Source organism: Mytilus trossulus, chromosome 13 (genome assembly GCF_036588685.1).
Source record: "Mytilus trossulus isolate FHL-02 chromosome 13, PNRI_Mtr1.1.1.hap1, whole genome shotgun sequence".
In the NCBI taxonomy this organism is placed as follows: Eukaryota; Metazoa; Mollusca; class Bivalvia; order Mytilida; family Mytilidae; genus Mytilus; species Mytilus trossulus.
In genome coordinates, this window is record NC_086385.1 from 47,984,261 (window position 1) to 47,999,840 (window position 15,580).

The following is a 15,580-nucleotide window of genomic DNA, read 5'->3' on the forward strand; positions in this document are numbered from 1 at the left end:
TAGCCACCTCTACTGGATGTTCCATTCTAAGGTGCTGTTATTTTTTTTTATAGATAAGAATTAGTTTTTACTCTAAAGTTCTAATGCAAATGTGGACAAATTTAATCAATTAATAATTTTTGGTGTTTAAGAAATGCAATACGTGAACCTGTAAAATAGCTGTTCTTCAGTGTTATTTGAACAATGGCTTGGAATAGGTCATTATTAAGATCTTTTCACCAGCTCTGCAAGGTTTTTGTGATGCTTAGGGTATAGGGAATTGACAATTTGAAGTTGTGTGTTTTTTGCTCTTACGTTTTAGATGAAAACCTCTTTTGTAAAAAAAACCCAAATGCTCAATAAAACCTTTCAGTCGCTTGAAGATATATTCCGAATGTCCCTTATCTATATTGATGTTTTCTTATATTTTAAATTGTTAGTCATTAAAAAGGCCTGCAAGTTTGATTGTTACTACATACAATTTGAACTGCACTTCACCTTGATGACCCAAAACAATTCCTTAAGAAATCTATTTATAGCCTAGAAAAAAACAGTTTACATCTTTTACTTACAAATAAACAAACAAAATTGAAAACAACAATAAAATAACAAACCTGGTCAAACCTAAAATTGCCACTGAATAGCAATCACCTAAATATTAGTTAAAGGCCACATTTATGAACTGTTGTAAGGTTCTTCTTTTTTTTTCTTCTGAACACGGTTTTTTCATTATCTTTTCAAGGGTTTATTTATCAAAGTTCATTGCTGTCTTATTCTATGTATGTAAATTCTTTTAAACCAGGTGTATTCATAAGCACATGTCCCAAGTCAGAAGCATGTTTTTCAGTGGATGTCTTTTTTGATAAGTATTATAAATACAGAAAATTGAATATTTAAAAAAAACATATCTGTTTCATAGTATTTAGTTTCTACAGAAACATAGATACAGTATATATTTTGTAAATATTTCTTTGATTTCTAATTAATTAATGAAATTGAATGCTTTTGATAATAATATTATCTTTCTGTTTTCCGATCAAACTTACACATTTAACCAGTCGAATGTTTTCTTCTTATTTTGTGATGAAAATACATACGTGGTTAAATCTTCACACATAAATTAGTACTTTTGAAGGACTTTTCCAACTTAATAATTTTCTTTGTAGTGGGTACTCTTTGAATGTAAGCTCTGACGAGAACTCAGATTATCAAAGAGTATCATGTGATTTTTATTAACCCTAAGCAGATATCAAACATGTGTACATTCTTCGAACATTTTCTGATGTATCATCGTCCATTACATCTGAGGTGATAATTCGGCTGCAATAATTCACCATTTCCTTGAATCGATCTTAGGAACGCTCCCGGTTTCTCCTGCGTGTAGCCATGTAGCAAGTCAGTTAATATCCTCAACAACGTAGAATATATTTCCCCACCAAAATTAACAGCATTCCGTCTAAACGGTTGATACAATTGTACTTTGATACAAAGATGTGGATTGGTAGACAGAAGTTAAAAAACTTACGGTATTGAAGTGAAAACCATCCCGTTGAAAATAAAACCAACGCATTGAAGGTGAAACCAATACGTTGAAAATAAAAACCAACGCGTTGAAAGTCAAAACCAACGCGTTGAAAATTGCATACGGTATGTGCATACCGCCAATGACACGAACGGCCACTCATACACTAGTCAAAAATAGAACGCATGCAATCTACCTAAGTTTTATAAATATTTCTATGTTTTTCAGTAACTTTACAAAAAGGAAAGCATCAATAGCACTTCATGTCAATACACAGTGCTGCCCACTGACCCAGAAGTGGTACTGACCCAGTGATTGTAAATCCTTATCACAGATACCCGGTTTGTAACTTGATGAGCCAAATGCACATTTAGTCTTTGCACGACTTCCCCCCCCCTCCCCCCCCCCCCCCCCCGCAGAGATATAGAAAAACAGTACATTAACGGGTGTTACACGGACTATTTTCAGATGATACACGGACTCTTTTTGGTTGTTACACGGACATTTTTTATGAATAGAATCACTCGCGCATGATCAGTGAGTTCAAGGACACTTTAACTTTCAATTAAATTTGAACTTTTTGTTTTTACCGACATATTTCCCTTTTTTTTTAAATAAAATATTTACGTTAGCATCAATATTTTATCAATCACTTCCATTAAAAATTCTATTCATATCAGTGGACTAAAGGATTTGCATATTAACTTCAAAATAGGAGGGGGGTATGATTTCCTCCTTAAAAAAAGATAGTTTGATCCTAAATTTGAATAAGAAAAAATATTACTTTGGTCAAGCAGATCACTAATTAATGATCTACATTTCCCCTGATTTTCCGAATACCGTATGGTGGTAATTTCAATAAATATACATTTTGGTGATGACTTTGGAGAACTAAATGATTAATGTACTCAGAAAAAAATATACCCCCCCCCTTTTATGAAGCAAAAAAATCGGTCATTAAACATATTTTCTTCAATATATGGACATGAATAGTATTTTGGAAAATGCTAAAAGTAAAGAAATGATGATACCGACGTTTATATTTCAATAAAAAGACAGAAAATATGTAAATAAAAATAAAATCTTATCAAAAGATAAAATCCCTGTATATCAACTCACTAATGCACGATTGATCCTATCAATAAAAAGTGTTCGTGTAATACATGTCCAAATAAGCAGCAAATCTTGAAAAAAATCATTCACTTTGTTTTACATGTCATCAAATTTGGACGGTTAGCTGCGATTGGACAAGTTAGTAACACGTGTTTAATCCCGATCAACACTGGCAGAGACAATCATGAATAACAAAAAAAAATCAATGTATTATATTCTTAAATATATCTTATAACATCCATTTTTTCATAACATTTCATTCACTAATGAACTAGGACATTCATGGTTTTGATACATTGATATTGTTATTGAATTTAAAAATAGAAAAAAAACGGGGGTTCCCAAACCAGGCAAAAAAGGGGGGCATCATTATTCCCCATTCAAATGCATTGGTCGTCCTAAAAAAATGGATTTCCGCCACGCACCCAACCCACCCTTAAATATTGAATATATGTATTTGGAATTTTTTATGATTTTTTTAAAGGGGGAATGTGGGGATGAAATGCCATATCCTGCATTTTATGATCAAAATACCATAGCCCGTTTATTTCAAAAATAATTTACCCCCTTCCCCCTTTCCGTTTGCCCCCATTCAAACGTTAGCTTACTAAAATATTTCTTTATTATATAATTTTTACGAAGTTGCATTTTAAAAAGGTCTCAAATGTGTACAACATTCATCTTTTTCTTGAAACGGTTCATGTTTTCAATTCATTTGATTCCTGTTTTTTTTCGTCCAAAAAAACTCTCGATTGAAGGGAAATGAAACAAACATGTGTTAACAATATAGCTTAAATTTACTGCTTTATGGCCATTTAGGTTTCTCAAATGTCCAGTCTTGTAAAATGTACTACTACTTTATTGAAACGTCCTACAAGTCAGATACAAAACAAAAGTAACAAAAAAAAAACAGGCCGGAAACAACCTGCCGTATAGTTTGTCTGCACTTGTAGCAGAAAAACTATCCGGCAACGGTTGTTACCGACCTGTTTCTTTGTTACCTGTATTTTGTATCTAATACACACAAGACTTATCAGTAAGACTAGAATCAAAAACAGTTGAAGTACCATACCATAGGCCAATTAAACGAGATTTAAAAAAAAGAGAATAAAACCAATGTGCGACGCCTAAAGCATCTGATGACCTCTGGTATAAAAAAAAGGTGCGTCGAATAATTACTACAGGATCTTGGTATGAGTCATCTATTTTTTTTTATTGAAAACTTGGTTAAGTATTTCGACCTAGTCTCAAATACACTAATTAAAAGTTTCGCCCCACCAAGTTAAAAAATAACAAGAAAAAAAAAGTCATTGTTAAAGAGATATGATTTACAACATTGAATAATATTAGACATGCAAAGTTGTCTTATTGGCAATCATACCACATCTTTTTTTTTATTTATTTACTTATATATACCATGTATAAATACCACAATTAATTAATTAAGCCAGTAGAAATAATTTGTTTTGTTGTGAGATTCCTACTTGTGTAGATGTAAGTAACATTTTTTTTTTCTGTTAAAAATCGCGGGACACTTATACTATTCGCTAACTGTATTATTCTAGTATGGACACTAACGTAATAGTAATTGTGTTATAGTGGTTAGAATTTTAAAATATCTATTTTTGCATCATTGTATTCTGTTGTCACGTGGTATCCTGGTGTGCCGGAGATCCTGAATTTCAAAATCAGCAGGGTCAAACCAAATACTTCAAAATTGATATTTGTTCATTCTCCGATAAGTAAGAGGAATTAATGTATAAGGGCTAAGACTGGAGGACTCGGAGTATGAATAACGTGTCCAGGTAAGGTGACATATCTTCTTCAAGACTCTTATTTTGGAAACTAGCAGGTTAAAAATCCGACTCATTGTCATCGGCTAGTTAGAAATCATATTACTATTGCATTAACACGTTCTTGTATCGAAAACACATGCCGATTTGTCGCTAGAAGTTAAACAACCATTCAACATCAAATCATCTCAAAGAATTACCTTTTATCTTCGTGTGCGATAATTTGCAATCTTGAGTTATTTATGTTTCTCAGTCATATAGAAGTGTAGATTGATGAGGTCTAATTGTATAAAGCCTCTTTTTTATAAATTTTAGCAAGTCTAAATTTTATATTTTACATCAATAGCATAACTTTTGGGTAGACTCTTATTTGCAAATCATCGATCGCTATCATTATGCAATCAAGGTATTGTTCTGTATGTATTATCATAATGTAATCAAATGAAGGGCCACACAGGCACAATCAGCTAATAACAATTAAATTGAAAATTGAAATTGACAAGGACAGCTGGTTGTTAATTTAGAAAGGAGCATATTCGGGGAAGTATTTGATCTAGAATTTAAGTTTTTTTTGGGCACAGATTTAACAAACACAAACTTGCAATTTCTAAATTATTTGTAACCAACGCCAAAACCTTAAGTATTTAACAATTTTCACTAGCGCCTTTGTACAACAGTAAGACAAGCCTTATATACACATGGAAAAAAATATTGCAACACCTTGATTTTTTAAAACTTGAAAAATCAGCCTTTTATTTTGGATGGAATATGATAAAATATTTGTAAAATGATATTGAAACATAGTTTATGATTACATTGGCATTTTAAAGAACAAAACAAGTATGAAAAAAAAATGATATATCTAACCTCAATTTTAAAAACAAAATGAAGTGTTTTTTTTTCAAAATACTGAATTTTACAACTTTTACTCTGGTCGAACTTTACAATGTCAGACATTTCAAATGTATCTTAAGATGATGGCTCACATCATGGTCGATCGTTATACGCCAAATAATTAGTATGTTGTGCGCAGCTCTATTCATACGGATAACCACCACTTAACGTCTTCTGATTCCTGCCATAAATCTACTAATGGGTTGCTAAGGTAGCAGCAACCATTTCTGGTGAAAGGCATTGTTTATTTCATCACGTGTTTGTACTGGGATGTCCTTTCGCGCACATTACGCCCAATAGTGTCCCATATGCGCTTGGTATGGTTCAAATCCGGGCTACGATCGGGCGATTAACCGAATTCAATTGGAACAATGGATCTTCTTACACGATGCTTATTTTCAATTTAGGCAAGCTCTGTACTACATTGGATACGGACAACTGTGTGTCTGTTCGTAAGCAAAGGTCCCCGAAAAGGTCTTATTGCACAATAAACAGTAGTGATGAGTCGATCTCGAACAATTTGTGTTAAAAGGCTACTGTATGCCCATAACTTTCTTTTTAGGATTGTATTGTATGCAATGGGTTTCTTTCTGACCAAGCTTCATTATGCTTGATTTTCCCTAGCAGATTGCATAGGGGGTCTTTTTGATCTCGGATAGTCTTTAACATCGTTAATTGCCTGATTTTTATTCTCAAAACGGCTAATAGTGGAATGGTGATGACCAACAATACGTGCGGTTGTCACAGCGACACTCCTGCTTCTCTCATGCTGCTAATCTGCCATCTTGCTGCGGTAAAAGTTGTGAAGGACCCATTACAAGGTGTCAATCACATAACTTTATAAACTTGGTTATTTAAAGTGTTGAAAACAATGAGGATAAAAACACCTGTTTTGCTGTTTACGGGTATAGTAGCTGCATGTGCAGATAAGAACTTATCGAGTCGATAATTATTGATCAAACTCAGGTGATATTTAAAAAGTAAAATCACAAAAATACTGAACTCAGTGGAAAATCAATTTGGAAAGTCCATAATCGCATGGCAAAATCAAAAAACAAAACGCATCAAAAACGAATGGACAAGAACTGTCATATTCCTGACTTGGTACAGGCATTTTCAAATGTAGAAAATGGTGAATTAAACCTGGTTCTATAGCGCTAACCCTCTAGCTTTAATAACTGTCTCATCAAATTCCGCTAAATAATGTTTAACTTGTTCTATTTTAACAAATTATATCACCAAAAAATAAAGGGTGTTTTTTTAATTTTTATTTCAATTTGGTGTTGCAATACTTATTTCCATGTGTAAACATAACAAACGTGTAAAACACTTACAATCAAATTTAGCTAAGAATTGCATAACTTGAAATGACACATTGTGAACAGTCCACTGGGAGGGTACAAACCAAGGGATATCATATAAATGATATGACTGCCTAAGGAAGTGAGATGTTTTTAGAAACTTTCATCTGATATGAAAGCTATCAACCAAACTCATCCTTTTTATATTGTCTTGATAGACAAAATATTGATAAAAATATATGAATTATAAAATGCCTACGAAAAAATGTGTTCCAGAGCATTTATCTGTTTACCAATATCAATTTTTATTTTCGTTTTCTCTCTTTTAAAATTATTCACGATTTTTGTTAAGAGGGCGTATTTTATGATTACATAATTATTCATATTGGGATTATTCCCTTTACAGGACCAATACAATGTTAGTAAAAGCAGCAATTAGTGTATTAATTGTTTCCATTTTTGTCGTAGTAGGTAAGTTATTTTTGAAATTTTTATTTTTGCATTTAAGGTGGTACCTAACATTACAGGGAAACAACTCTGTAAAATCAGCTACACGTTCTAATCACGTTGTATTGTAAAGGAAATATTAAGCTTCTCAATGATCAAAATTAGTGCTTGTCAAACTGCTATCTATCCATCCATTTTTTTTTCTGAGAAAGGCATTGGTTCAAATTGTCTTCAAAGGTTCAAAGTAAATATTTTGTCAAAATTTTATGACAATTAAACGAGCCAATTTAATTTTAGTCAATGTGTTGGGTACCACCTTAGTATGATTTTCAGCGTATCAAACAATTCACCCGATCTTTTTCTAATTTGCATGAAAGCTCTTAGTGCATTTATATTTCGTTAAATATCCCTTCATAAATATCATTTGTTGTACGTATTTTATGTTAAATTGGTACATCGCATACAGTACAGGAAGATGACTCTTTTATAAGCAGGTATAACGTTTTAATGTCATTATATTGTAAAAAAAATATTAGAGTTATAATGTTAAAATGTTATTGTCAAACTGTTAGATATCTAATGAAATGATGGCGATGTTTTTTAATAGATTACTTCTTGTTAACGTTTTATGCAAAATAACGAGCCTAAACTATTTTAGTGAAGATGTTTTGTACCACCTTAAAACATTATGAAAAAGAAAAACATTTAATCTTAAGAATGACATTATGATTTATTTAATTTTCTTCATTGTTCATGGACACACATTTGTCAGTGTGTCAAAAGGACGTTTATCACATCATTACAGCATTTCACATCAACATTGAAGAAAAACCCAATCCGAATCAATTCGACCTTATAAGTCTTTGAATACAACTTACTTATCTACGCGTTTAACATAAAAAATAAAATTGATGATGTAAATGGGGAATGTATCAAAGAGACAACAAACCGACCATAGATATATAAAACAACAGCAGATGGTCAACAACAGGTCTTCAACAGTTGACACAACAGTTGACTTTTCTGCTATTTTAGAATTTTTCATCCAATTTAAATTAGATTTTTTTAAGGAAATAAAACATAAATAATTATTACGTTCTTTTGGAAGTTAATTTTTGCTCATAGTTGATAGACGTTTATGACCTAAAAATGTTTATTTTTATATTATTTGGTTTGTGGTAGATATTTGGTTTTATTATAACTTAGTAGTAAATACATATAAATGGTATGTTTAATACAGTCATTAGCAAGCTTGCTGTATCAGCCACCCGTGATGATATCGATATCAGCACGGTTTCAAAAGCTTTATCACACCTTTATTCTGTATGACGTCACGTCATCGATTGCAGTCACTGTTGCAAAGGCTTTAACAAATTCCTAATCTGTATGACGTCATTTTAAATCTCCTTATCTGTATGACGTCATGTTACATAAAAAATGCGATATTGAAAAAGCCATATGATATTCTCTATTTATATGAAATCATACCGATCGTAATTCTATAATCAAAACCATGTAAAATTATTGATCCGATGAAGAAAAAAAATTCTGGGCTAACAATTTAAACTGTATTAAGGTTTTTGCACATTGCCATTTCACTACTAACATTTTTCTTCTTTGAAATTCAAATATGACGTTCTTCTTTAGCTTTGGATATTAAGCAATGCTCTTTTTAAAAGTTAGTTTAAATGTTTCTGTTCTTTTTAATTGACAAACTGTTGATTTTCTATAACGTTTTGGGTTCATCAAACAAAAATGGCGACATGTCGAGCGTGTACTTTAGGTCCGCTTCGAAGTTAAAAAGTTAAAAATATTCCTCAAATAGAATCGAAATGATAATATCTTGTCATGATCTATGCTCATTTTAACATGGGTACATGTAGGCATTGTATTTTTAAACATTGTTAACGCTCGGTATAAAGATTTTAACAAATATAATGCCTACCCATGTTAAAATGAGAACATGGCATGAACAATTATTTCTTAATTAAAACATACTAAAGTTTTTATTTCTTTATACTTATGACCTACACTATATTAATGCTCGGCTAAAATCATTCTTAGAATTAAAAATATAAACTAGAAATGATTAAAAGAGACAACAATATGACCACACAGCAGAAAAAATCTCAAAGCCACCGATTGATCTTCTTTGGCCAGTTTTGGATGACTTTTAAAGAAATAAACAATAATGTATCTTAATTAAGCGAAATGAAAGCCAAACTTATATTCGAAATATATATATACATATACAATAAAATAAAATGAAAACACATGCTCCACGACTATCAAATGAAAACATTGTTTAATTTATTGAATATAAATAAATGTTTATATTTCGATAATTCAATTAGTTGGTATACTGACGTAGGTTAATCTGGTGTGTTGAAATTTAAAATAACGATCCCTGGAATAGTAAAAGGACGCAAATTCGATTATATACAATAACTACTTTAATTTTATTACGTCCGACGTGCATATGTTTTAGGTAACAACAGTCCTATAAAAACATGCTGTTATAATGTTTTCATAAATCCAAGCTTACTTTTTCTATTTTCAGTAAATTCATTGTGTAGTCACCCTTGTTCTCGAGTCAACAGAGGCACTTTTGTGGATGCAACAAACACATACACATTTTCATGTTACAATACATCAATTTTATCTGTAAATAATGGAGAAGAATTAAGAGAATGTTACGCAAGACTTGGAGCCTTTCTTGTTGTTAGGTAAGACGACTGCAATAGCTTTTCATATTTTATATAAGCTTTGGATTTCAAACATTTTGGCCATGAGCATCACTGAAGAGACATGTATTGTCGAAATGCGCATCTGGTGCAAGAAAATTGGTACCGTTAATTTTATTATATGAATAATACTAGCTTTGCTCATTGATGAAGACTGTAAAATGACCTCTAGCTGTACATTTCTGTGTCATATAGCCTCTTGTTAGAGTTTTTATTTGGCAATCACAACACATCTTCTTTTTTATATTTATTGTAATCCTTTCAAATGATAATTACCCCTTCTAAAGTTCGGAACATGGGAATATAATGTATGGAGTTTACATATTTATATATTAGTTTACTACCGTATCCTGTAATTTTCATCATGAACAATTCTTAATCGCAAATGATGGCAACAGTAGTATACCACTGCTACACATTTGTTATCCTGGTTTGTTTTCATCGTCTGCCACTATTTTTATTATATATTTTCATGCATTAGTACTAGCAATTACGTATTTATTCGTTTATTAAAAGAATAAACATTATATTTGAGCAAAGTAGTTTTATTTTCACTTAATGTTTAGTCGTATACATCATTTACATATCAAAATCCCATTCAAGTTTAAAATAAGGATCTTTAAATTTCATTAGTTCCAAACGCTTTTTTTGTTGAAATTATTGCATGCAGTATATTAATTGTTATCAGAACAGAGGACAGGCGACACTGGAATATTTACTGTAAATGAATGATTGTGTATATATATTATATATGTGAATTATATTTAATATGTATGTCACTAACTTAATGTTTAAAGTGTATATGACAATACATATGTGAATTGAAATGAATTGAATTATGTTAAATATAACTTCAAATATTTTATTTATACAGGAATGGCAATAGATACAGATGCGTTAAACACACCCTCTATGATCGTACTGCCAGAATAGTATTTGTTTATGTTACACCTTATAGTAAGTTAATGTAATATTTACGATGCAACCATAGATGTTAAAATCTCATAAATTAATGCAGAAGATCCAAATCAGGGTCAAAAACAAAACCTGCCAGAATCGACGGAAACTTCAAACATGCAAGACCGGTTCGTCGAGACGATAACAAAGCATGCTATGCAATAATCTTTCTCCTGCAGAATCCGTACTCACATGTCTCAGTCAAATTTCTTGATTTGAATTTAGATACTACTGAAGGTACGTTAGCTGCTAATGATAAAGCCAAGCATTTTGCCTCTTTACTGAAAATAACATCTCTTGTTGAGAATTGTCTCGTTGGCAATCATACCACATCTTCTTCTTTATATGTAAATTAGCAACGGCGTTAGCAGAATATAATTTTTGTGATGTAATGTATTTGAATGATAAGATTTGGTTTTACATTTATATCACCACGGAAATATGGCTTATCAACCTTCTTAAACTTCCTTTCAGGAACATTTAATACAGAACCATCAATTTGTGATGTGTGTTCAGGAACATTTACAATAGCACTATTTGTCGGTATGTATATATGGTTGTTTTTGTCAATAACCACTGTCGAGAATTGGTCTGAAAGTAATAGTATGGCCTAAAACACACACGGAATGTATTTTAAATCAAATGTGAATAAATATAAAACAATAAAGTGTATGACAACGCAGACACACGTGAGATTCTAAAATAGAATCACAATTATAAAATAGAAATACCAGTGTATACCAGTGCAAGCATGTCAAGCTTTTTATTAATGTAGAATGACATATGATAAACAACAGTTAGTTTAGGTTTTGCAAACCTCGAAATCAAAATAGTAATTCATAGGTTTAACATTTTACAAGATTTTAAAAGATTACTTGTTATAAAATGTCTTATCATTACAAAAATGTACTTCTTACAAGCGTTCACATGTTTTCCAAATTTCAGCATCAAACTAGAACATTATAATTTATCTAAGGATTTTTATTAAAGTTTAGTAAGTACAGTATAACATGATATGCTCAACACAATAATTTACTTTAAAACCAAATATATCATAATTGCTTCAGCCTTCCTTCATGTTTGGGTCATAATTGTATTACAAGTAGACGAAACGCAAACATTGCATACAAAAGCACGAAAAGATAAAAAAATAAATTGAAGTGCGTATTTGGCAACACTTTTAGGAATTGTGGATCTCAATGCTCTTCAACTTTGTACTTCATTTGGCTTTTTTTTAAACTTTTTTGGATTCGAGCGTCACTGATGAGTCTTTTGTAGACTAAACGCGCGTCTGGCGTATATATAAAATTTAGTCCTGGTATCTTTGATGGGTTTATTTACCTACATTGACCTTACTACATTTTCAATTATTGTTATTATATGTATTGGGTTATAATATTCATTTAATCAGGTGAAAGCTTATTTCTTGGTAACTAATGCATGCTGTATTTTAGGAATCTTTAGAAACGACCGGTTAAGATGTTCCTGTATTGATATAAATTTGGTGATTTCTAATCAAATCAAAATTGCGCTTTTTCAAAAATTGAATGGATTAAGCTTAGTTAAGAGTAAGAATTTTAACCCAAATAATTGAAATAAAGTGTAAATTAGCAACAATAACGAACTCTCATGAAAATTGAAACAAAAAGTCCTCTATGAAATTGCAGAATTGATAGCTTAATCAAATCAAACGAACGGAAAACAACTATCCATATTTCTGACTAGATTCAGACATTTCCTTAAGTTGAACATTTTTTTACTAGCTGACCCTCTTACCTGTATGACAGTCGAATATTATTCAGTTTTATTGATAACAAAATTCTACAAATGGTTTTTAAATTGTCATTTATTATGACCTTTGTAACACATCCTTTCTTTTTTTTTTCATTTAAAAGCTCAAGGAGAAAATTGTAAGTATATCATTTTGTTTTAAGTTTTATATTGTGACAAGAAATAATTTGAAAATATCATGTCGTTATCAAAAGGAATCCCCTATTCACTTCAATCAGAAAATGCTCTTTTGGCATTCCTGATGTATCTTCATTAGAAACACTAAATGTTTAATTAGCGGTGCTATGGTGATTGTTATCATCCTTCAATACGAGACCAATAATGAGCTGTGGCGCTTTCTAACAGACAGATTTTCTTAATATTGTAGTACTTTCGCTTCTTACAAAATTTACAATCGATGCCAAAAACTTCTTTTCCAGGATAAAAATTGTTGTCCTATTTCAAGGATATATCTTATACATGTACACACTGAGGAATAATTTACTAAAAACAATAGATGATCATGTTGAAAATGACATACCTTAACTAATTATAAATTCATCTTGACGTTTTCGGTTCGTTGTACTCACTAATAAATGAAATAAGAGTGTTAAACTGTACTTATAAATTGTGTTGGTCTACCATTGCATATGCCATATGCATATAATGATATTATTAGCTGGACGAAATTCGTGCATGTTATCTTTCTTCATATTTTGAATACTGCCCGCAGTTCCCAAAACAAACGTCGTACTTAGTAGATATTGGTTAAATTTTGACTACGACTCATTATCAACATACATATATTTAAAAAAAAAATGCAAGAATGAAATACCTACTGTTCCAAATTGATTAACCCTAAACTATTATAATTCACAAATCAACAACATTATAAATATTTTCCAAGCAATAGTTACAACTGAAATTAGAGCTACAATTAGTAAATGTGTTGACAGAATACAACAGGATTAAAATATCATCATCTATTTTTGAATCTGACTGTATCAAAATAAACATATATCAAAGCATAAAAGATCGGCATGGACTTCAATCGAATATGTCTGAGTTTTTTATATCATTATTTCTTCAAAACATTGAAACATACGATGATATTATATGCTTAATCTTTAAATATGTCACGACACACATGTTATCAACGAATCGATCAGAGACGCTTAAGGTTACCAACTTGTTTGACAGGAATCATTGCAATGATTGGCAGAATAAACAGGAAACCTCAAATCACATAGTATAAGACGTTAATTCGCCGTTTCAGAATCTAATGCATCCTGGTTAATATTTTCAAAAGCGTACCCCAAAGCGTTTTGATTGGTTTAAAACGTTATAAACAATGGAAATTCAACTAATGACGTAACGTTATTTTCACTTTGGGGTACGAACAATGAAAATACCCATGATGCTTTAGATTCTGAAACGGCCAATTCATTCACGCTTTCTGTTGTAGATTTGAGTTGCTCAGTCGTTTTTTGGTTGTGTTTTGTGTACTGCTGTTTGTCTGTTGTACTTATTTTTTGTTGTTATTTTTGTGCATGTCGTTGGCTGTTTATTTACGGCTATTGAGTTTAGATGTCATTTTGCTATCTTTCGCATTTCTTTCTCGGTTAATAATATACATAAACATATAGGACCAAAGATAGAATTCTGAGACAAAAATGCATGTTCGTTATGATCAATTGTTAACTTAACGATATATATATTGCAATGTATGTTTAATAAAAGAGATGACTTTTCATTTTACAGATCAGAAGGCGCAAAAACGTAAGCAAAATTAGAATGATAAAATGTATCTACGTTCTTTGACATAATTATACTATATATTAACTGTCTGATAATACAAAACAAAACAAAAACGAATGATATATATTTTCACTGAAATATTACAATTTTAAAATAATTATGAACATATATCTTTTTAGTTTATTCTTTTTATATAAAAATAAGGATGTGGTAGGAAAACTAATGAAACAACTATCTATCATAGTCGAAATAAGAAAATCTCATTTTTAAATTGTCATCATATTGGCTTTTTTCAAAAATGTAATTTTAATGTAGTCAGCAGCATATTGTATGAGGTAAAGCAAGTTGATATACATGTATTATACATTACCCATTTGATACAACTCATTGGTTTAACAACTTCGCATTAATACAGATCTTGTGATGACAAATAGGTTTATACAGATTGTTACTGGTCTTAATACAGAAGCTTTCACTCAGGTTGTCGGTACACAAAGTCTTTCGAAAATGGATATGTCAATTGAGCGAGAAAAAAGATTTCAACAACTTTATGTAAAGTTGTCATTTGTCGTTTGCCTAATGTTTTTCTGTAAGTTTTAACAATTTAGGACCGTAGAAATTAAGGGTGAATATCAAACCGTCAACCATGAGAGATCAATTATCTGAGGGAGCAATCTGAAAAAACATTTAGGGTAGTCAGTCTTGAATATGCACCGATTCGGAGGGACCTCATTTGTTTTAAAAAATAATACCAAACAGCAGAATGACTTTAAGCAAACCAATGAAATCAATGTCATAAGTTTTACTGTATAGTATAGCAAATTGTAAAAAAAGTCAACTTTACATAGGGAACTACTTAAAATGCTATAATTTTTATCAAAGTAAGACTTTTTCGTGAAAGTATAGATGATTCTGTAAAGAACATTTTCTGATTTCTGAAAGCTATTCTCAGAAACAATGAATTTCTATTACTTGTGTCGTCGTTACTCTGTATACATCTAATTTCGTCCACAAATGTTATCTTGAAGTTGTCAGTTGCAAATACTATTAGCATTTACATAAAATTGAGAATGGAAATGGGGAATGTGTCAAAGAGACAACAACCCGACCAAATAAAAAAACAACAGCAGAAGGTCACCAACAGGTCTTCAATGTAGCGAGAAATTCCCGCTTCCGGAGGCGTCCTTCAGCTGGCCCCTAAACAAATATATACTAGTTGAGTGATAATGAACGCCATACTAATTTCAAAAAAGAAACTAAAATTAAAATAATACAAGACTAACAAAGGCCAGAGGCTCCTGA

The 15,580-nt window shown here is 31.1% G+C and overlaps 1 protein-coding gene across 1 annotated transcript; it reads left to right on the forward strand.

Annotated features, from left to right (window-relative positions):
• Positions 1 to 4,145: 4,145 nt before the first annotated feature.
• LOC134694433 (uncharacterized) lies at positions 4,146 to 14,313 on the forward strand. The gene is made up of 7 exons (XM_063555443.1): positions 4,146 to 4,419; positions 7,009 to 7,073; positions 9,610 to 9,775; positions 10,668 to 10,750; positions 11,225 to 11,293; positions 12,646 to 12,660; positions 14,282 to 14,313. The coding sequence occupies exons 1-7, from the start codon at positions 4,403 to 4,405 to the stop codon at positions 14,311 to 14,313; spliced, it is 447 nt and encodes a 148-aa protein (XP_063411513.1). The 5' UTR covers positions 4,146 to 4,402.
• The last annotated feature ends 1,267 nt before the right edge of the window (positions 14,314 to 15,580 follow it).